Source organism: Paralichthys olivaceus, chromosome 7, assembly GCF_024713975.1.
Source record: "Paralichthys olivaceus isolate ysfri-2021 chromosome 7, ASM2471397v2, whole genome shotgun sequence".
In the NCBI taxonomy this organism is placed as follows: Eukaryota; Metazoa; Chordata; class Actinopteri; order Pleuronectiformes; family Paralichthyidae; genus Paralichthys; species Paralichthys olivaceus.
This window is the reverse complement of record NC_091099.1, coordinates 1,068,872-1,089,938: the sequence shown is the minus strand read 5'-3', so window position 1 is coordinate 1,089,938 and position 21,067 is coordinate 1,068,872. Positions and strand designations below refer to the sequence as shown.

At 43.2% G+C, this 21,067-nt stretch overlaps 1 protein-coding gene across 3 annotated transcripts; it reads right to left on the bottom strand.

The window, feature by feature from the left end:
- Positions 1-1,947: 1,947 nt before the first annotated feature.
- On the bottom strand, positions 1,948-20,313 carry LOC109641214 (phospholipase C, gamma 2). 3 transcript variants are annotated; one of them, XM_069528479.1, is made up of 33 exons: positions 20,141-20,313; positions 16,004-16,189; positions 15,704-15,853; positions 14,802-14,895; positions 14,662-14,709; positions 14,224-14,308; positions 13,828-13,908; positions 13,684-13,727; positions 13,529-13,601; positions 13,095-13,196; positions 12,666-12,784; positions 12,022-12,107; positions 11,723-11,840; positions 11,245-11,413; positions 11,063-11,158; positions 10,558-10,644; positions 10,281-10,444; positions 9,910-10,110; positions 9,255-9,377; positions 8,999-9,179; positions 7,899-7,967; positions 7,685-7,794; positions 7,071-7,167; positions 6,905-6,977; positions 6,601-6,773; positions 5,807-5,909; positions 5,267-5,470; positions 4,424-4,563; positions 4,226-4,334; positions 3,928-4,095; positions 2,984-3,072; positions 2,726-2,892; positions 1,948-2,649 (listed from the first exon to the last, which is right to left on the bottom strand). In XM_069528479.1, exons 2-33 carry the CDS (start codon positions 16,185-16,187, stop codon positions 2,607-2,609), a joined length of 3,750 nt encoding a protein of 1,249 aa, XP_069384580.1. In that variant the 5' UTR covers positions 16,188-16,189; positions 20,141-20,313; the 3' UTR covers positions 1,948-2,606. The 3 variants fall into 3 exon arrangements, with proteins under 3 accessions (XP_069384580.1, XP_069384579.1, XP_069384581.1); XM_069528478.1 differs by having other exon boundaries at positions 1,948-2,892; XM_069528480.1 differs by lacking the exons at positions 13,529-13,601; positions 13,684-13,727; positions 13,828-13,908; ... (4 more) ...; positions 16,004-16,189; positions 20,141-20,313 and having other exon boundaries at positions 1,948-2,892; positions 12,890-13,196.
- Between the last annotated feature and the right edge of the window lie 754 nt (positions 20,314-21,067).

Genomic DNA, 21,067 nt, shown 5'->3' with positions numbered 1-21,067 from the left:
GATATTCTTCAATAACTTTTTTTCTGAAGGTCATAGAGACTTGGGCATTTCGGGATTAATGAAGGGTAGCCTGCCATGCGACCACACCAAATTTCAGCACGTTTCGAGCAAGCAGCGCAAAGTTATTCACCCTATGGTGAATAAGGGTTAGGCTTGCAATGAGGGTTAGGGTTAGGGTTAGGGTTGTGATTAGGGTTAGGGATGAATGCCCACTGGAGATCAAGATATTCTTCAATAACTTTCTTTCTGAAGGTCATAGAGACTTGGAAGTTGGTTCCATCTCCACTAATGTGGCTATGCCCGATCCATTGGTACCACCCCCGAGCTCCTACGACCTTTGGAAGGGTTAGGGTTAGGGTTGTGATTAGTGTTTCATTTTTGGGTTCTGTTTAGGGTTAGGGTTAAGAATGAAAACCCATTGGAGATCAAGATATTCTTCAATAACTTTTTTTCTGAAGGTCATAGAGACTTGGAAGTTGGTTGCATCTCCACTAATGTGGCTATGCCCGATCCATTGGGACCATCCCCGACCTTCTACGACCTTCGGAAATGGTGAAACCACCAAATCTCCCAAAAAAAGTACTAGATATTTGTAAATAACTTTTTTTCTGAAAGTCATAGAGACTTGGGCATTTTGGAATTAATGAAGGGTAGCCTGCCACGTGACCACACCAAATTTCAGCACGTTTCGAGCAAGCAGCGCGAAGTTATTCACCCTATGGTGAGTAAGGGTTAGGCTTGCATTAGGGTTAGGGTTAGGGTTAGGGTTAGGGTTAGGGTTGTGATTAGGGTTAGGGATGAATGCCCACTGGAGATCAAGATATTCTTCAATAACTTTCTTTCTGAAGGTCATAGAGACTTGGAAGTTGGTTCCATCTCCACTAATGTGGCTATGCCCGATCCATTGGTACCACCCCCGAGCTCCTACGACCTTTGGAAGGGTTAGGGTTAGGGTTGTGATTAGTGTTTGATTTTTGGGTTCTGTTTGTGGTTAGGGTTAAGAATGAAAACCCATTGGAGATCAAGATATTCTTCAATAACTTTTTTTCTGAAGGTCATAGAGACTTGGAAGTTGGTTGCATCTCCACTAATGTGGCTATGCCCGATCCATTGGGACCATCCCCGACCTTCTACGACCTTCGGAAATGGTGAAACCACCAAATCTGCCAAAAAAAGTACGAGATATTTGTAAATAACTTTTTTTCTGAAAGTCATAGAGACTTGGGCATTTCGGGATTAATGAAGGGTAGCCTGCCATGCGACCACACCAAATTTCAGCACGTTTCGAGCAAGCAGCGCAAAGTTATTCACCCTATGGTGAATAAGGGTTAGGCTTGCAATGAGGGTTAGGGTTAGGGTTAGGGTTAGGGTTGTGGTTAGGGTTAGGGTTAGGGTTAGGGTTGTGGTTAGGGTTAGGGATGAATGCCCACTGGAGATCAAGATATTCTTCAATAACTTTCTTTCTGAAGGTCATAGAGACTTGGAAGTTGGTTCCATCTCCTCTAATGTGGGTATGCCCGATCCATTGGTACCACCCCCGATCTTCTACGACCTTTGGAAGGGTAAGGGTTAGGGGTTACACCTTAATGAACTATATTTTTAAGCCTTTATCAACCATATTTTTAAACTTTAATCAACTATAATTTTACACCTTAATAAAATATATTTGTGCACCTTAATTAACTATAATTTCAAGCCTTAATTAATTACATTTTCAAGGCTTAATTAACCATATTTTTGCCCCTTAATTGACTATATTTTTAAACCTTAACTATATTTTCATGTCTTAATAAAATATATTTTTATGTCTTATAAAGGGATAGAAGTCAAACCTTTATGACTCTTTTCCTCCACATTTATTATTTCCTGATGTTGTTACTATATTTTTGTTTTCAGATTTAAAAGGTGAATTTATCAAACTTTGGAAAAAGAGATGACACAGAGACGTTCCACCAAACATACTTTATTGATTCAAATCATAAGAAGGTCACATGAATTATCAGAAAGCTACAAACACCATCTGCCGTCAAATTAAATACATTAAATATTTTCATCAGTCTGGATTAAGTTTTCATTCCTGTGACATCGACATCATCACACAGAGAAAATAACGTCACACTGATGCAACGGATAAAATCAACTTCCTGTGTGCCGCTCTCCTTTTTTAGTTTTTTTTATTTAACTTCATCCTCATTTAAAAGTTGACAGAAAAACAAATGAATAAAACTCTCAAAAACTGTCAAACTGTTGTACAATGAGCAGAAACTCATATTTCATTCAAAATAAATATCATCATGGCCTCAGTGTTGCACTTTGATTACTGGCTGAATGCAGAATAATTAAAAATGAAATTGCCTTCGGGACCCTCAGAAGAAACGTTACAGCCTTATCTGTCATAATCGAAACATAAAATGTATGTTTTCTCAAAAATAACATGTTCCAATATTTCCATATTTAAGAAAATATTGACACCACCCTTTTTAAAACTCTAAAATAAATAGAAAACTGTTGAGGGGAATATTGGATGCTTGTAGTTTTAAAAACTAGAATATGTCTCCACTGGGAAACTCAGACAGGACGTGGACAGGTTCGCTTCGGCCGAGTCCTCAGGAGTAAAACTTGCTGTTGTTTATCTTCTTCTCCTTCGTCCTGGACACAGAGGACATGATCAGGGTCTCACCACTTTTCATTTCCCCTCCCGATGCCCTGTGAGCTGGAGGCTAACCTGTGTTTGTCGCTGGTGCTGTACTCTCTCGTGAGCTGGTTGTGTTGGCGAGGGAGGGTGGAGCGCTGGATGTTGGCTTGAGAGTCGTACAGGAAAAGTTCACTGCTGACCTCGGACAGCTTTTTCTTCAGCTGGCTGGAGGACGAGTACAGCTCCTCCTCTGCGTTCTGAGCGACGCAAGAGAAAAACACTCATGTCACACTGCAGGTATACTGTGTGTGTGTGTGTGTGTGTGTGTGTGTGTGTGTGCGCGCTCACCCCTGCTTGCTGTACGTTGATGTAGACCAGTAGCGAAGCTAACTCTAAGTTTTCGCTGTAGCCGTTCTTTAGCGGAACGGAGCGGTAACCTGTTGGAACAGTAAAAATCATTCAGTCCACTCTGTGTGCAGAATTCTTTATGCCTCAGCCCCTGGAGTCGCCCTCTGTTGGTCATCCAAGAAAATGGAGGTTTCTAGCTTTCCAAATTAAAAAACGCTGCTCGTCGAAATGTTTTGGGTGAAAGTTTCACTGCACGTTTCAAATGACGGTGGAAATATTTAACGTTAAAAGTTTCTCTTTTCATGTATAAGATGAATCAATGTCTACTGATTTTAGAGTCTGATGTACAAGTACCTATATATTATATTATATTAAATAATATTTTTTTATTAGACTCATATGAAGTCACTGTGACCTTTGACCTTTGTCCACTGAAATCTAATCAGTTCATTTGTGAGTCATTTGAACATTTGTACAAAATTTTAAGAAATTCCCTCGGGGCAATTTAGAGATATCGTGTTCACAAAAAATGGAGCTGACGGATGAAAAACCTGAAAACATGATGCCTCTGACCACTAGGTGTCGCTAACACAGAGACATAAAAACACCTGAGAGACCCGCCCCCATTCTGATCTGTTTCTTTTTAGATGAACAAAAGACGAAGTATAAAAGAGGCAACACGTCTCTCATGAATGTTTGAAGTAGTCGACGATCGATGATGCGAATAGACGTCATGTGGAAAAGTTCTTCACTCAACGAGGAAATCAGTGTGTGACCGCCTGCAGAGTGTTGGATGTTGCAGACACATGATGCTGATGAGCTCATGAAGAACTTATTTCAAACTTATATTTAAGGAATGAACATGTAAACACGTGATGTGCTGCTCTTGCACGTGAGCGGCTGCTGTCGGTCTGGCGCTCTGTGTCATAGGTGTGCGTTCCCACCTGAGCGGATGCCTTTGACAGGAAATGTGGCCTGGGCCAGGAAGTTGGGGTCTGAGAACATGTCTTCCTCGTTGACCACAAAGCGCAGGAAGGTTAGCTCGGGCTCGTACACGCTGAAGACAACAGGCTCTGCCGGGGCTTTCCACACCGGGTTCAGACCGTTGTCACCTGCAGTCGGCAGAACGACACCACTGTTCACATGATTACAGACAAAAACAGGAGATGCTGTGTGTCATCAGAAACTGAACAATTCTCTCATTCAGTCTCATTTCTACACTAAGCCCCCCCCCCCCCTTACTGTAGACGACAGTTTTGCTCTTCTCCTCCGTGTGGCCGCACAACTCGATCTCAACAAACGGACTAGAGATGCTGCGGCCGGGCTTCGGAAGGTGTCGAGCAGCGATCACCTGCAGAACACGAACACAACCACCGTCCAGTGTTTACTGGTTTTATAACAAATGTGTGTGTGTGTGTGTGTTTGTGTGTAGAGACGTACCCTGACCACAATCTGGTACTTGACCTTATTCTTCTCCTGGAGAGGGTCGTAGCTATCGGAGCGCATGAGTTCCGGCTGCAGCACGTAGCCCGTTCGTCCATTCAGACCGAAGAGGGCGCTGTTCAACTGGGTGTATTTATCTGGGTGGACACACACACACACACGAAGAGTCTGAGGGCACAATTTGAACTGTTCCTTTAAGGCTCCAGCCTCGTCACATCTGTTTGCTTCAGTCATGACAGACCTTTGACCTTCGGCAGCACAATGAGCCTCTCCTTGGTTTTGTTTGTAAAGAAGTTTCATCGACCTGACTCGCTGCTCTGGTCAATAACAAACTGTTTCTTGTTGCTGCGTCAGTTCCAGTCCTGGATTCTTCATGTCAGCTCACTGATGTGACGCACTAAGACATATTCTGCTCATGTTCCGGTTGATAATGTTGATAAGTGTTATTATTGTAAATCATGTCCATCGCTGCAGCTCCTCTTTTCAGCCTCTGTCTCACACTAAGCTTCTGTCCATGTTGGAAATTGAGGAAACGTCGGCCTCCGCTCTCGCTTTACCTGGATTTGTTCGGGGGTGTAGTTGACTAGCTGCTACGTGCAGGAGAGCAGCTCCCTTTAACACAGACTTTGGGCTTTTTAACTTTTACATTCGCAAAAAAACCTAAATAACAAACTAAAGGAAAGAAACGGTGAAAAACGCTCATATGTCACACATGACACGGATCCATTATTTACGATATTAGTCACACATGTGCTTTTCCTGCCCAGACTAAATATCAACAGTGAAGAAGGTTTGTTATGAGGTGAGTCCACAGACCACAGCCCAGGTAAACCACTGTACCTGCAGTCTGGTAGTTAAGAGCAACCATGTGACAGCCGACAGCCCACAGGGGATAAGGGTCGTAGTTGGAGGACTCCACCCGCTGGCCTTTTGGGTAGATGCGACTCAGAGCCTTGCAGTTGTACTGCAGGAAGTCCTTGGTGCGGCTCTTTCCTGGCATCTTGTTCTCCACGAAGGAGCGGATCTCTTTATACGTGTAACCGTCTGCAGAGATGGAAGAAAGCAAAGTCGTTCAGGTTCAGTTTCAGGCCGTGTCATGTGATACCAACCAGGCCAATGATAACATCACAGTCGTTTGGTGATAATCCACTGAGACGTCACCCGTTGGTTTATGAGAGTTTGGCAGTTTGACCAACGCCATCTTGTTTTTTTGAGTCCAGAAGTCACCATGTTTTGAGGAGGGTCCATGGTTCTACGTTCAGTGGACTGTATTTGGTTTTAAAGTCAAACTAACTTACACTTTATATGTGTGGACTGTTTGCACGGAGTTACCCCTGTGGTAAAGGTTTTCATGTTCTGTACGTGTCTGCGGGTGTTTACCGAAGCGATCCTTCTCTTTGCTGCGTGGCTGACAGTAGACCACTAGGTCCGACATCTCCCTGGCAACCTCGGACTTCTTCTCCACTTCCACCTGCTGTCTCATCTGAGATTGGACAGAAAAAAAGCCACTTCCTGTTCACATAAGCAGTAAAAACTCCTCTGTGGTTACAGAGCATGTGTCAGTCATACCTCTCTGTGTCCTGCCCTTCTACAAAAGTTAAGCTAAAACACTTTCTTATGTAATTTGCAGTAGTGATCGTGGAGTGGAGGCGTGTTATTGAGGTCCCGTGGATCCAAATGATCGACCAATCACGAGTCAGTCCCAGCTGTCAACCATGACGTCTCAGCCCATTTTGATTTAATTACTAATTAAAAGCACTTGAACATACATTCATTACTAAATAAGCTTGAACTTTGATTTTCTTTTTAGTTTGCCTCCTGTCCCATCTGCAAACATGGAGGAGGCTGGGCTTATACTGCTGCCAGCCACCGGGGGGGGTTAAGTTTCCTTTGGCCTCACTTTTTGAAGCTGACATGACGTCCATCTTTATTTAGTCTATGCTTTTGACTAATTGACACAGACTCAAACACCATTACACACATAAAGACAAGATAAGATAAGATTAGATAAGACAAGACAAGATAAGATAAGATAAGATAAGATTAGTCCCACTATGGGGAAATTTGACCATTAGTTAAAAAAATACAATACAGACACATGGAAGTATAAAAAATAGAATATGTACGATGTGTATAAATACATTGTTTGAGTATATTTACACTGAGATACTCACCACTTGCTCCATGTTGTACTGTTTGCTCATCTCTCTCTGAGTGATGTCCCAGGCCACCTGGTACCATTCAAACAGCTCCTCCACAGAAGCTGCTGCCAGGTCGAACTGCAGGTTGTCCTGCTCCATGTCCTGCAGGGTCAACACATGGGGCTTCCCGTTCTTACCGTTCGTCACTGGAGACAAGGAGAGAGGGGACGAGACACAGCGAGGGAGGGGGAGGACGATGGTACTTTTATTAGTGATCTACTCAATAAATCCAGAAGTCTCTGTCTGTCTGTGACTCGCCAAAACAACTCGCACTCACAGTTTTGGATGTTGCACTTGGAGATGTCCACGACACCTTTACACAGTTCACCTAGCGGGTTGTCCTCCATGTCCTGTTGTAACACACACACACACACACACACACAGTCAGTTTCTATGCTGACTGAGCTCCAGTATAATTGTGACATAAGCTCTGATCTACTCACCTCTTCTTTGGTCTCAGGTTGACTGCTGTAGGAAACTTCCTCTACGTAGTTCGAGGGGAAGAAAAGCTGAATCTTTCCACCGTGGTCACCTTTGCACCTGAAGGGAGAAGAATGAGTACAGTTGATATTTGATGTTCATTTGTAACGTCATGCTCAGTGAAACCCTCACAGAGGGGGCGTGTCTGGCCATCGATCGCGTGTCACTGCTCATCAACCAGTCGACTCACATTATCTCAATATTAACAACATTCTGTTTACATTTCAATCTGGTTTCAGGCCGAACCACCTGACAACTACCTCCCTGCTGAGATTCACTGATGGTGTATTCTCTGCTGCAGATAAAAGTCACAGGCTCGAGCTTTATTGATTTAACCTTGTTGATCTACTTTTAGACAAACTTCCTGCTGTTGGCCTTTCTGATAATGCAGTTCTGTGGTTTGTGCACATCTTCACCACAAGACTGGCTCTCACACAGTAAACTACTCCTCAACAAAACTGAGTCAAACATCCCGATCTTTACGAGACAGAAACTTAAATCCAACTCAAATTCTGCCTGTTATGATGATGTGTGTGTGTGTGTGTGTGTGTGTGTGTGTGTGTGTGCGCGCACTCACCATCCATCTGTCTCCTTGGTGACATTGTGAATCAAAGCTCCTTTACTGAAGCTGAGCTCGTTGGATTTCCTCGCCTGGAAGCTGTATAAAGCCCTGACTGTACTCTGAGGCTAACGAACACACACACAAACACACACAAACACACACATGGACGTCTTTATCAAAGGGAACTGCACAACATAATAGACACAACAGCGTTGTGGTGTATACGCACCAGTGACGGCTCGATCTCATTGGGTTGTACGTATGTTTTCATGTCGTACAGAGACGCACAGTCTTTCTCCTGTGAAGCACAAACGTGATCAACTCTCACTTTTTATCTCTCTTGTTGTTTTAGTTTAATGACGATGCATCGGTGACTAAATTTACTGGTGAACAACACGGAGCCAAATGAGTCAACGTCAGTCGCTTCAGCCTTTTGGTCCAGATTGGGATTTTGTAACGACGTTCACTGTCCCCAGAGGATGAATCCTGATATTGATGATCCAACACTTCTCCTCTACACAACAGGTTTAGGGAATTCATTAATAATAATTCATGTCAAAGCAACATGAGGTCGTTTTTATACATTAAAATAAAAAACATTATGCATTAACATTATAATAGGGAGAATGGCATGACTGTTATTGCCACAGCGCCCCCTAGAGGCCTCAGAATGCACTACGTGACTCTGGTGTACTGTGATGGAACATTACAATCTGCTTTACGGCACACACCAGCAACCACAGCCGCAGCTAGAGTCAGAACGGAGCTAGAGTCAGAACGGAGCTAGAGTCAGAACGGAGCTAGAGTCAGAACAGGGCTAGAGTCAGAACGGAGCTAGAGTCAGAACGGAGCTAGAGTCAGAACGGAGCTAGAGTCAGAACGGGGCTAGAGTCAGAACGGAGCTAGAGTCAGAACAGGGCTAGAGTCAGAACGGAGCTAGAGTCAGAACGGAGCTAGAGTCAGAACGGAGCTAGAGTCAGAACAGGGCTAGAGTCAGAACGGAGCTAGAGTCAGAACGGAGCTAGAGTCAGAACGGAGCTAGAGTCAGAACAGGGCTAGAGTCAGAACGGAGCTAGAGTCAGAACAGGGCTAGAGTCAGAACGGAGCTAGAGTCAGAACAGGGCTAGAGTCAGAACGGAGCTAGAGTCAGAACAGGCCTAGAGTGCATATCGGAGCATATTTCAGCTAAAGAGTCCAAAGGATGCAGGACGGATGTCGACCTGACGTTGTTGATATTGGACAGAAAGGTTCAGTGGAAGTTTGTTTGACTTGTCTCAACTTGTTGATCAGTTATCCATCAATCTGTGTAAGACTCTGACAGTAACTCACGGTGCTGAAGCGGTCGACCAGTTTGGGGGTGACTGGGTAACGTAGCTTGATCTTGCGATACAGTGGCCTGGTCTTGAAGTAATTGACCAGCTCCACCAGGCTCTCAAACTCCGTCGTGGTGCCCATCAGGTACATGTTCCCCTCCTTCTGGATCCGACAGTGCTTCACTTTACCGTCGCCTCTGAAAGGCCAAAAATCATGATTCCTACAAAGTCCAACAAACAAAGCGTTTAAAAGAAACAAAGAGTCACTGAACCTAAACGTGATGGCGAAGGAGTCCGGGTCTCCTTCTCTCTGTCGGATGAGGAACGCTCCATCTCTGGGAATCCTCAGCAGGTAGTCCTCCGCCTGACCTCTGCTCAGGTTACTGTAGAACCACCTGCACACAAGCACCGTCACATCACGCATGAGAGTGAATCTACTTCTATGATGTATTTGTACACCAAAGTATTTAGTCTGCTATCTGTGGTATCTCTCAGTGACACCACAGAACGTCTGACTCATGTGTGGGACATTCAGGCGAGGGGTGGATCAATTCCTCGTCTGAATGTCCCCCACTAATTCAGACATTTGCGTTTTGAGAAATTATTCCAGATAAAGTTCAATTAAATCCTAATCCTAATAAATATTATCTCGAGGCTCTATACATGTGAAGAACGAGACTCGAGGTCGATTAGCATCCATCTGCTTCAACCAGTTGGTGTGAGCGACTATAGACTTAATGAAGTGTTCACTCAGGATGTATCGATAAGAAAACAACAGGTTACCATAACACACCTGAATACTGACACCAATCAAGTTGCATTGTGGGTATGCACCAGGATACGGAGGGAAAAATACCAAACCAGCAGACACAAAAATGAAACCGATGGCAACGACTGTGGACCCTGAACGGTTCATATGGGACTAACCCTTCTGTTCGATGTGGGTTGGGCTGAGGTACGGCGTCAGTGAGGCGCAGCTCGAAGTCTTGACAGCGCAGCGGGTTTTCTCTGTAGTGCTGGATCAGAGAGTACACGCTGGGAAAGTGCAGTTGTGGCGTCAGGTAGAAGTAAGTGAGACCCTCCTCGCAGCCAGAGCGAATACGACAGTGCTGGACTCTCCCACTGTGCCTGAAATACACACGTTGACAGTTGATCGATTGATCTTTCGCATTTTTTAAAAAAACCTAGAAATGAAATAACTAATTAACAACAAACTTCAGGTGCAGAGTGGCACAGCCTGCCGAGCCAGGAGGTAACAAATGATGTGATGCCTGAGATCATGACATGTGATGCTGTACCAGAACGAGAGGGTGAAGTCTGTGACGTAGGTGTCGCTCTCTCGGACCAGGAAGGTGCCGTCTCTTCCTCCGGTCTCGGTGCAGTAATCGTGGATCAGTCTCTCGGCCATCAGCCTGCCCTCCTTCATGCGACCATGAAACCACAGCTCTGTACAGTGCAGGTCCTGGTGTCGAGACAGAAGAAGAAGAACAACAACGGTTCACATTTGTGATGTTTTATATTGAATCTAAAGCTGAAAACAGCACAAGAGGAATTTGTTGGTAAAAACTCTTTCACCTTCCCGGGTTCTTTCTCCTGCTCCTCGTCCTCCTCAGCGTAGTACAGCTTGTCGTCACAGATCACACAGTAGTGCGTGTTCCACACCTGAGAAATGTTGTAGAAACCTCTCAGTTCAAATTTAAATATAAAACTCTGTTCTTGTTCTACAAGGAAATCCAAACAACGAGACATGAATTTATATGAAATGTGGGAACTTCTGTCATGTGCGTTTCAATAAAAGAAGTTATTCATTCTGTGTGTTTGTTTTTCAAAGGGTTCAACCTGAGACAATGACAATACATTATTCGTTCTTTCCATATTCAACTGAAAATCAAAAGTATAAAAAACAATCCAATATTATTTTATTTATTATAACAAATAAGGAAAATAACAAATGATTCTTTTATTTTCTCAGTGTGTTATTTTTTATAGCACTGGTATCAGAACAGCTCTTTCCGCCCCGAGCGTCACGTCACTGCAGTCAGAGTGAATGAGCAGCGTCTCAGACCACGTGTGACTCTACCTGATCCACAGGGTCCCAGATCTCCAGGTCTCCCTGTTTCTGCCCTTTCCTTAAGTCCTTAATGAATCCTCCTTCCTCCATACTGAGCTTCTTGTGCTGCACAGGGACAAAGAGAAGCACAGTCACGGCCACTCGTGACGACACATCAGCATGTATGACAAACAAACACACACACACTGTACCTTGAGGATGATCTTGCCCTTCAGCTGAGTAGGTGAAGGCAGCTGCTCGGCCATCTGCTCCACAGGCTTCGTCAGCAGCTTGTTTCCAAACACGCTTTTAAAGATCCGAGCCATCTGACGCTGCTGCTCCAGAGGACAGTGCTCCTCGATGGACAGGATCAACGGGAACCTGGCGGAGGAGCAGCAGCGCGTCCAGGTTGTGACAATGTGAAGAGAAAGAGATCGAATAAATTACGACGTGAGGAAATCGTGACTTGATGCAACGATTAGATTCGATTTTAAAAAAGAAGCGTGTAGTTGCTTCAGAGCTTTTCTTTCATCAACAAACATGAAACAAAAACTCTTCAGTGTGTTGTTCTAGTTCTTCAAATGTATTTCAGTTGTAGTTTAGTGACGTGAATTAAAACATGTTGAGACCAGATCTAAAAAGATCCTCAGGAGACACAGACAGGGGAACTGTAGTTTCTCTGACTCTTACTCTGACGTGACAAACGCGTGGTCGTTAATGGCTTTGACCACGTCCTCAAACTTGATCTTGGTTGTTCTGGTCCAGCCGTGGTAGATGATTGGCTCCCCGGGCCCCTCCCAGCAGTCCACTGGACACATTCACCAGCAACACACACACACAGCGATTCAAGTGTAATCAAAGCAACAAGGGAACAAAACTCACCAAACATCGTTAGATAAAGTATCTGTGCGCTGGTGAAAAGAACCAACGACCACAAACTCAAATAAATGGAGGTTTAAAAAAGCACGTTGGAGGTATTTCATACTGACGCTCCACACAGCGACATCCCAGACGCAGACAGCGGACGTAAGCCTCCGTGGACGACTCACTACGAAGCTGATCCCCCGTCAGATATCTGTGAGACAACACACGACACAACCTAGATTACATAATGTACTCTTAAATAATACCTCAAACCTTCATAATACCTTAATAGTTGTACCTTTACAGTGAAAGTTACTTAAACAGCTACTTTTAACAATAAAGTAGTGAGTACTTAGTGCTCGTGAAATAACATAGTAATTAATACAGAATACTCAGTATTCTTTTAATAATGTAGTAAAGACCAATGAGAAGTATTGTGTTAATGTATTATAACAACTGAGTTATCATGTAGTAATGTAGTAATAAATACTTATTACTCAATAATTATGCAGTAATACTGAGTACTATTGAAATAATACTCAATAATACACTGTAGTACTGTACTGTACTCAGTACTCATTTAATAATGTATAGTAGTATTGTAATTGTGTACTCATGGGTCAAATCTTTGCAGCTGGTGTGATCTCATCTTTAGTTTTAAATGACTCTTCTTTATTTTAATTAATGAAGCTTGTTAAGTGTGAAGAATTAATAATCCACCGGTGATCGTGCAGGTTGGTCTGATTTGTGTAGTTTGTGTCTCACTGACGTGTTGTGTGAGGAGCTGATCCAGTAGTGGGACAGAGGATTGTTCATGTCCATGTTGTTGATCTCTGAGAACTTCTCGTCCCACAAAGAGTTCTCCTTAGAAAACAGGAAACTGAGGAACTGGGACAGAGGCGTCATAGTTAACACAGTTTTTTGTGTGTTGTACGTTTTAGTAAAGACAAAACTACAGATGCATCAACCACAAAGCTTTAAGCACTAATTTACTTTTCTAACGTAGAATTCAGTTTGGAGACTTAAAAATGCTGTAAGAGTAGGGGTATTCAGTTGGTGGCAATCTGCACCCTCACCACTAGATGTCACTAAATCCTGCACACTTGATAGCGAAACTGCAACAAGCCTGAAAAGATGAAAAGATTTTCTACAAACAGTCGCCTCCATCACAGTTATGTTCCATAATGCAGCAGAATACTTCGCTGACGTTGAACTCTGGGTCGTTGGTCTTTCTCATGGTGTCGTCGATGAAGATGGTCATCAGCTCTCTGACCTGGTTCAGATCATTGGCCCACGATTCCTGAGGGATGAAGAGATACGGAGGAGGAAGCTAGTGTTGGTTTGAGGATGTTTAAGGAGGAATCAAAACTAGCAAAGACGCCGATTGAAATGTTAGGTTGGTATATCTGAGAGGAGCAGCCACAACAAATACAGAACGTAACATGACGAAATGTCGAAAATGAGGAACTTTGAGTTTTGGGAAGTTAGTCAGTTATTTGGATAAATCACAGAAAACAGATCGATGAACTGCATCTCTCATGTGTTACGATAAAAAACACCGGGGACGTAACAGTTGTTAAAACACCATCTTTGTTTTCTGCTGAGCGGATCTTTGTCTGCGGCTCGTTTTACCTTCTGCTGGTAGATGAGGAATCGTTGAAAGTCGTGGAGCATAACCAACGAGGCATCTGGTTTATCTGTGTTTCTGTAAGAGACAGTCAAACTATGAGGGAACGTGGCCGACGGCAAGATCACGTGTTTACAGAAGAAAAAGAACGAAGGCTCACCCCAGAATAAAAGCACATGATTCCTTTTTGAACTCATCGAGGATCTGACAGTAAAACAAAGAGCATGAATCAAACCACTGGAAGAAACGAAAACACATTCACCTGATTTATTCAATATTTAATGTGATCAGAGTTTGAACTCACCTCGTTCTGTTCAAACATTATAAGATTATACAATTTATGAAACTGCTCAAAGTCCAGACGATCTTTCTTTCCTCCCACTTCCTGTGACGGCAAAATATAAAAGCATGAAGGTTAACTTTTAGTAAAAGTTTAAGTTATCAGTTAAATACCTCCAGAAAGGAAAGTATATTATAACCAGCAGGATTAAACAAAAACGACTCAACAAAACTGAGGTGGCGTGAATCTGCACAAAGGAATTTTTCATCTCCGTCTTTAACGTTGACATTTCCACTGATTTCTTGGAAAATTATTCATGGATCCAGATGAAAAAAACCTTTCATGAAGAAATTAAGAATATGAATGAATCTGGACGAACAGCAGTGAGGACACGACGTGAGGAGAAGAGAAGGACGTCACCTGGAATCTGTCCTTGAGGGCTCGAGAGCTCGGGGCCTTGTAGTTGAGCTGTGGAAGCAGAGACTTCAGCTCCTTCATGGAGAGGCTGAGAACGACACATCACAATCTGAACTGGAGATTCAAGATTCACGTCATCGTCATTCAGACCCATCACGAGACAGGAGCACGGCACAGTGTGGAGCACATTCACACAGAGACAGAACCTTCTTCCCTTTAATATTTAATTCCATGTTAATTTCATCAAATAGTTTAAGACACTGATTGAGTTTGAGGACGACTCACTAACGACGAGGAATAAGTCTGAAGGATCATCGCAGGACAAGAGGACACAACATTACAGACACACGTGATGACATGTTACTTACTTAAACACCAACTTATATTATATTATAATATTATTACTTTATTAGTGATATTACCGACAGTCACTCACAGTACCTGTTTGTTTTGGTCTGATTGATAGAATACATCTGCTTCCTCAGCCAACTGTGGGAAGAATTACACAGAGATCAATGAGGCTTCATCAACACACTCAACAACCTGTGTGTGTGTGTGTGTGTGTGTGTGTGTGTATCCACCTCTCTATGAGGACCGGAGTCGGAGCGACCTCTATCTCTTGCTTCAGCAGTTCGAGTCCAGTCAGCCATTTCTGAGCCTCCTCCACAGAATCAGCTGTGAGATGAGCGGAACAAAGCAGAAGTTTCCTGAACAGATGTTTCTCAGTGATCAGTTGAACATGACGGAGAGCAGATCTGCTGTTGAGGACAACTTCAGGTCTACATGAGGAGAGTAGTTTGAACCTGCCGGCCGCTGCAGCACACCGAGCTTTAGAGATGTGTCTGAACATGGACCTGATCTGTGACACAGAAAGTTCCTCACACCTCATGATCAGAAAGGCTTTTTAAAACGCTGTCCCACAATTTAAAGTAATCCTGAAAGTCTCTGTGTCATGACATGTACATAACTATATTTCTTTATACAAATATATTTACTATATTTATACATACACATATATTTACAATATTTGTACATATAAAACACCCTGTAATAAAAGTTGGGAGGCTCCTCCACCACCAGCGCCCACTCACGACTGTAAGTCTGCAATCATTTAACTGAACACCTACACCACCACATCATCGACTATTCCGAGAGGCCACACAGACACACAAACACTCACACAGACACACAAACACTCACACAGACACACAAACACTCACACAGACACACACAGACACACAAACACTCACACAGACACACACACACTCTCTGTTGTGGTCTGTTGTGACAGACGCTTGTTCGAGCAGTTGGCGGCTGATGGTCTCAACTGTCAGGAAATGTCAGAGGTGAGATTTCCTACTTTATGAGACGTTTCTGTTAAAGTGCACGAGCTGCTGTTGGAATAACGAGCTGCAGCCTGAGTGACGTCTTTTAATTGATAATTCATTAATTAAACACACACATTAATGAATAAAGAGCTCACCTCCCAGACTCAGGGTGTTGAGAACAAACTGCGAGCCGTAGAAGATGGTGAAGCACGTGTTCTCCTCGTGTTTGTCCTTTCCGTCCCTGAAACGTTCAAAGTCCTTGGAGTTCCTCCCAGGACGAATCTCCCTGATCTCGAACAGGTCCACTGAAACACAGCAGTCAACATCATCCTCCACGAGACCACAGATGATTTCAGTTCTCCTTCTGTCCCCGGAGCTCAGGTTCTTTAGCTGTTTGATTCTGACACAACAAAACCAAATGAAATACCACCGATTTTGTTGATGATGATACTTACAGACGCCGTCGGTCTTGTCCGCTGTGCGTGTCCACGCCACCTGATGAGTCTCCATGATGACTTGCACGGTGAGCCGCTCTGCTTTCTGCCGAAACACCGTCATGACCACACCCATCTCCAAGTCCCGTTTGATCAGAATCTTCTTGTACTCCGTCATCTCGCCTTGCTGCCCAGAACGAGCCATCTCTGCAGCGGGGGACAGGACGGAGAGGACACGGAGAACATTCATCCACAGGGTTCAGGACCAAGGTCACATCAATGAGACGGCTCGTTCTTCAGGTGTTTCCAATTTTTTGAGACGTCTTTTTTTATTCAAGAACGTGGACCTTCAGTCAGAGAGCAGGATTTCACATTGGGATTTTAAAATGCTCTCACTCGAAACCCTGCGCTCACATTCAAATGGGCCCTGCTTGTGCTTGTGCTTGTGCTTGTGCTTGGATTTGCTCCGTTTGCGCTCAAACTGCTTTTTAAAACCAGAGGATACCATATTTGGAGGAGCAGGGGGTGGAGCCTGACTGAGATCTCACCTGCCACCTGCACTCATTGGACTGTACTGGCCGTCAATCACACTTTGGTGTCCACGCCCATTGTTCTATATCTCCGCAGGAAGATATTTGCTGACGTGATAAGTAAAGTGAGAAGTGGAGTCTCCCCCTCTCGTGGTCCTCTTGAATAATAAACTGAGCGTTAGCTTTGAAAATATAAAGACATGTTACGTGATTCCTCAGTGTGTTGAAGTATGAATGAACTCTGGACTCCTGCTCGGCTGTTGACTCATGTTTCTGTGCTTCCTCTTCAACTGAGACCCGCCACCTTCAGTCTAAACATCATCCATGTCCTTAATAATTATGTTACGTGTCTTTATTCTGTTTCTTTATTTGGAGGAGGAAATAAGAGAAGCTGGTGGTGCAATGAGGATGAGGTGGTTTTGATTTGACTAAAATAACAACATGTCTTCAAACTGGACAAGCGGTCTTTAACATGAGGGACATGTAGATGACAAAAGACATTTAGCGTGTGCACATACGTGTGTGGGTCAGTGTTCACTGTGGTACCGCACTTTACCCAGTATTTAACTTGCAAATGAGCAGAGTGAGATATAAACAACACACCACAGGAGGAGTTCTGTGGAAAATAATACAACTAAACTACTAATGAGTCATTTTCCACTAAAGGTCGGAGCGAGTTACTGTCGTCATCACTTATAAACCAAACAACATCATTTTACAATCAGCTCCTAATATTGAATGTTTTCAACCCTGACCCAAGTGTCAAACCTTCGTCATTGCAAACTGCACGTCCGTCTCCTCACACCGCTCTTTAGAGCTGACATTATTTACATGCACATTTTAAATAACTTACATGCCTGTCATACCAAGATGCAAATATGGGAAACCCTCTAAACAAATAGAGACAACACACAGCGTCCATGTTTTTTCCACACTGTGACCTCACAACCTGGGAAAGGCTCCTTTCTGAGGAGCGTGTGGATGAGTCGGAAGTGATTGTGGAGCGGAGCCGACCAATCGCAAGTCAGCGTCAGCTCAGAACTAAGCGTGATGTTCGTCTACTAACGGTGAAACATGGCGGCTGCAGCGTCATGTTGTGGGGGACAGGAACAGAGGGGCTGGTCGGAGTTGATGGAAGATAAATTAAATTCAGAGTTGAATAAAACCTGCAGGTCCTGAGCACTGAGGACCTCAGATACAACTTCTCCACCACAGGGCAATTCGAGGGCCACTGTGGAGCCGGGGCCTGATCTGAGACCAGCTCTTTGTGTCGCGACTGTCGAAGAAGTGGCTAACGTCCAGGACAACTGGTCCGACTGTGGCAGCTTCACTTCACTGATCTAGAAGAAAGAATCGCTTATGTCAAGGGCCGGGGGCGAGATCATCGTGACCAGCATGTCCAATGAGACCAATCAAAATGTTTTCACCAACACTTTTTAAAAAACGGAGCATGAGTCTTAGTCTGTGAAGAAGATTATTTTAAACTGTGGAGGCCAAAGTGAAGGAAATGAAAAAGAGACGCTGTAGTCCACCACTGATGATGTCATGCTTGAAGTCAGCACTAGTGTTGCTGGGAAATCAGAGACAGTCGAGTTACAGAACGCAGTCAGAACCCAACTGATCCTCTCCGGACACCAGACAAGGAGCTTGACAGGATTTTCACAGAACAATAACAGAAAACATCCAAATCCAGGTGCAAAGCTTGTTTCATCCACGGACTGTTTATAAAAATGGACGTCGACCAGACGGAAAGAGTGAAGCCAAATGCAGAAGTGCCTGAAACCTGTATTCTCTGGAGCAAAGAGGGCTGATTTTAAAAGAGTTCAGTTTCTACTGAAGTCTGTGGAAGAATTAGAGCGTTCATCTGACTTTAAAACATCAACTGTCACTGTCGCAGAGAAACACCGTTAGATTCATCACATCCTGGTTTCATGTACAGTAAACACTGATGTTCCTGATGTGGTTTGTTCATATATGGCCGTAGTGGCTCAGCGTTGTGTGCGGCTGCTGCAGCAGTATGAGGAAAACAGTATTTGTCTGAAGGTTAAACTGGAAAACAGGGAAATAGTTGATAGATAAGTTAATCATAAACTTCATGTCAGAAAAGCAAAGAGCGCTTGTTTGTTGTTATATTCAAAGGTTCAAAGGTTTTATCGTCATCTGCACAAAATGAAAATCTTAAATCCCAGGCACCTCCAGCAACTCAACATGCAAGTGTCTTAAAATAAGAGTAACTAAAAATAAAAATACAATAACATCCAGGTTTCTCAGTGTTTACAGTGTTTTCACAAAGTATTCAGACGCCTCCACTTTTTCCACATTTTCTTTTGTTGCAGATAAAAACTAAAATAAGTATTTTTCTTTACAAAAGAATTTTAGAAACGTCGGCACCAAACTGAAATATCATTACTCTAAATATAAAACTTTTACTCAACACAAAGTTGAAGCGTGTTACGGCGTCATGTTGTCTCGGATGCTATGAGACCAAGAGTCAACACTGTTTAACATTGTGCTCGGCACCATCTTGGTTTTTTGAAACCTGGAGAAACAACATTTGGAGGCTTTCTGGTCTGTTTGACTCTAAATGATCATAATTGAAAAAATGAACATCAGCAGAAGACTTGAAACTAGAGACTGAGACAAAAACTCCCGAGGACAAAGTTTACTGACGTGGTAAAGTAAGAAGAGGAAACATTTTCTATAGAAACTACCACAGGAGTCATTTTCTACATAAACAGATTCTACATGTGAATAGATTCAATGTGAAATCGGGGGGGGGGGGGGGCAATAATCTGGGACTAGAATCCTTGTTCTTTAGTTTAATCACATTTGAGCAGCGTTGGTTTCCTGTTGGTAAACTGTCCTTTGACCAAAGTGCAGCAGCATCTCTCAGCTTTTAATTTATCTGTGTTCATAGTGAGAGAGCTGCTGATTAGCCAAAGTGACATCTGGACCTAAAACATGGACAAGAAGTATTACTGTGTGTGTGTGTGTGTGGAAGAAGCTTATGTATATTGTCTGTTACCCTCAGAGGCAAATTCAAGATTCTTTCTTTCTATAGAAACTCATTTATTTTCCAGTCGCCCTCTGCTGGTCGATAGAACAGAGGTTTTAGGAACTTCCACATTGGCTTCACTTTCCGGATGCAGAGTCAACATTTTTATCAACAATCCGCGGAGCAGTAGCAGCTGAATCGCACATTGAGACGTGCTTTGATGGGGCCTGCAGCCCTGAGGGCGGAGGGCTCCTCCATCTCTTTACTATCGTATAAACGTGGAGAACACCACTGCTCTTCATAGACACCATGTGGTCACCTGCTAAACCCCGCATTGTCGAAAACTGTTTGAAATATGAATAATAAATGAAGTTTATATTCATATTATTCTTATTTAATGAAGTTGTAACTCCAGAAAACAACATGAGCCTGTGGTCATGGAGCCGGGGAGACGGAGCAGAGACGAGCGTGGTCACACACATCATCATCTGCAGAGCCGCAGATATGCTGCTAGTAAAAGAAGAAAAAGAAAAACAGGCGTATTTCCCTCTTCTCACTTCTCACTGACTCAACACGAGTTTGACACGAAGCTGCTGAATATTCCAAAACAAATATTGAAAATTAAAAACTCACCTTTACAAGTGAAGTTGGTTGTTTTCAGCTCTGCAGTTTTCTATCTGATCATGATTTGAAAGTTGTGAGATGAAGCAGCAGAGGATGTGAAGTGTTGACAGAAAGGCCAGCCGCAAAACGGTCAGTTCCTCTATCTGAGAGGACGAGGAAGTAAAAGTTCACTTGCATTATAGACACACAGGAAAAAAAAAGAAAAGAAAAAAGGCCGGAAGAAAGGACGGTATCTATGCAAACTACACTGCACAAGAAACAAGAGCTGCAACTTTGACCTCAGACGACGAAGAGACAGAATTAAAGATTCTCTCACTGAGGCTGGAAATTTAACCTCTGTGGATAATTTAATTCACGTAAAACGAGCTCAGCTTTAAATAAAAGAGTGAAAAGAAAAAGTTACAGGAGGGATCTGCTTCGGGAAATTATCAGTGGTGGAGGGAAAACTCAGACTCAACACCCGAGCAACTGTTAAATCTAAAAGTTTATAAAAAGTAAAATGCTGCAGGATTACACTTTGTATCAACGGATGCTTTCAGTCAAGTCTTTTAGTGAAGTCGCTCATTTAACTTATTATACAAATGGTTTAATCTGTAACTACAGTGTCTCTCAGTAGAGCTCATTCCCTTTGAAAACACATTTAAATTCACTAGATCCAGATTCTTCTCTGGATCTGCACCAAATCAAATGGAAATATCAGTTTTCATCAGTTTTCATCAAGATCCATCAATTCATCTGTGAAAAATCAAGGAAAAACGTCCAATCTCGTCATTTTAATCCGCCCCATCATTTACTGGGTCTCTAATATTTTCACATCTGTGGGATGTGAACGAGGAGCATTAATGTTCTTTGTGGATCTTTCTCTGTGTCAACTGCTGTGAGATTAAACCACAGATTTGCATTTGTAACGTGTTTCAGTAATTTGCATGTTGGCAG

What these genes read in the sequence shown, in the direction of transcription:
- LOC109641214 (XM_069528478.1), bottom strand. Translation starts at nt 16,187, where the DNA reads ATGGCTCGTTCTGGGCAGCAAGGCGAGATGACGGAGTACAAGAAGATT. An exon ending in AATCAGACCAAAACAAACAG is followed by an intron (nt 14,309 to 14,661) that starts GTACTGTGAGTG and finishes TGTCGTTCTCAG; the next exon opens with CCTCTCCATGAAGGAGCTGA. An exon ending in AGGAGAAAGAACCCGGGAAG is followed by an intron (nt 10,445 to 10,557) that starts GTGAAAGAGTTT and finishes TCTCGACACCAG; the next exon opens with GACCTGCACTGTACAGAGCT.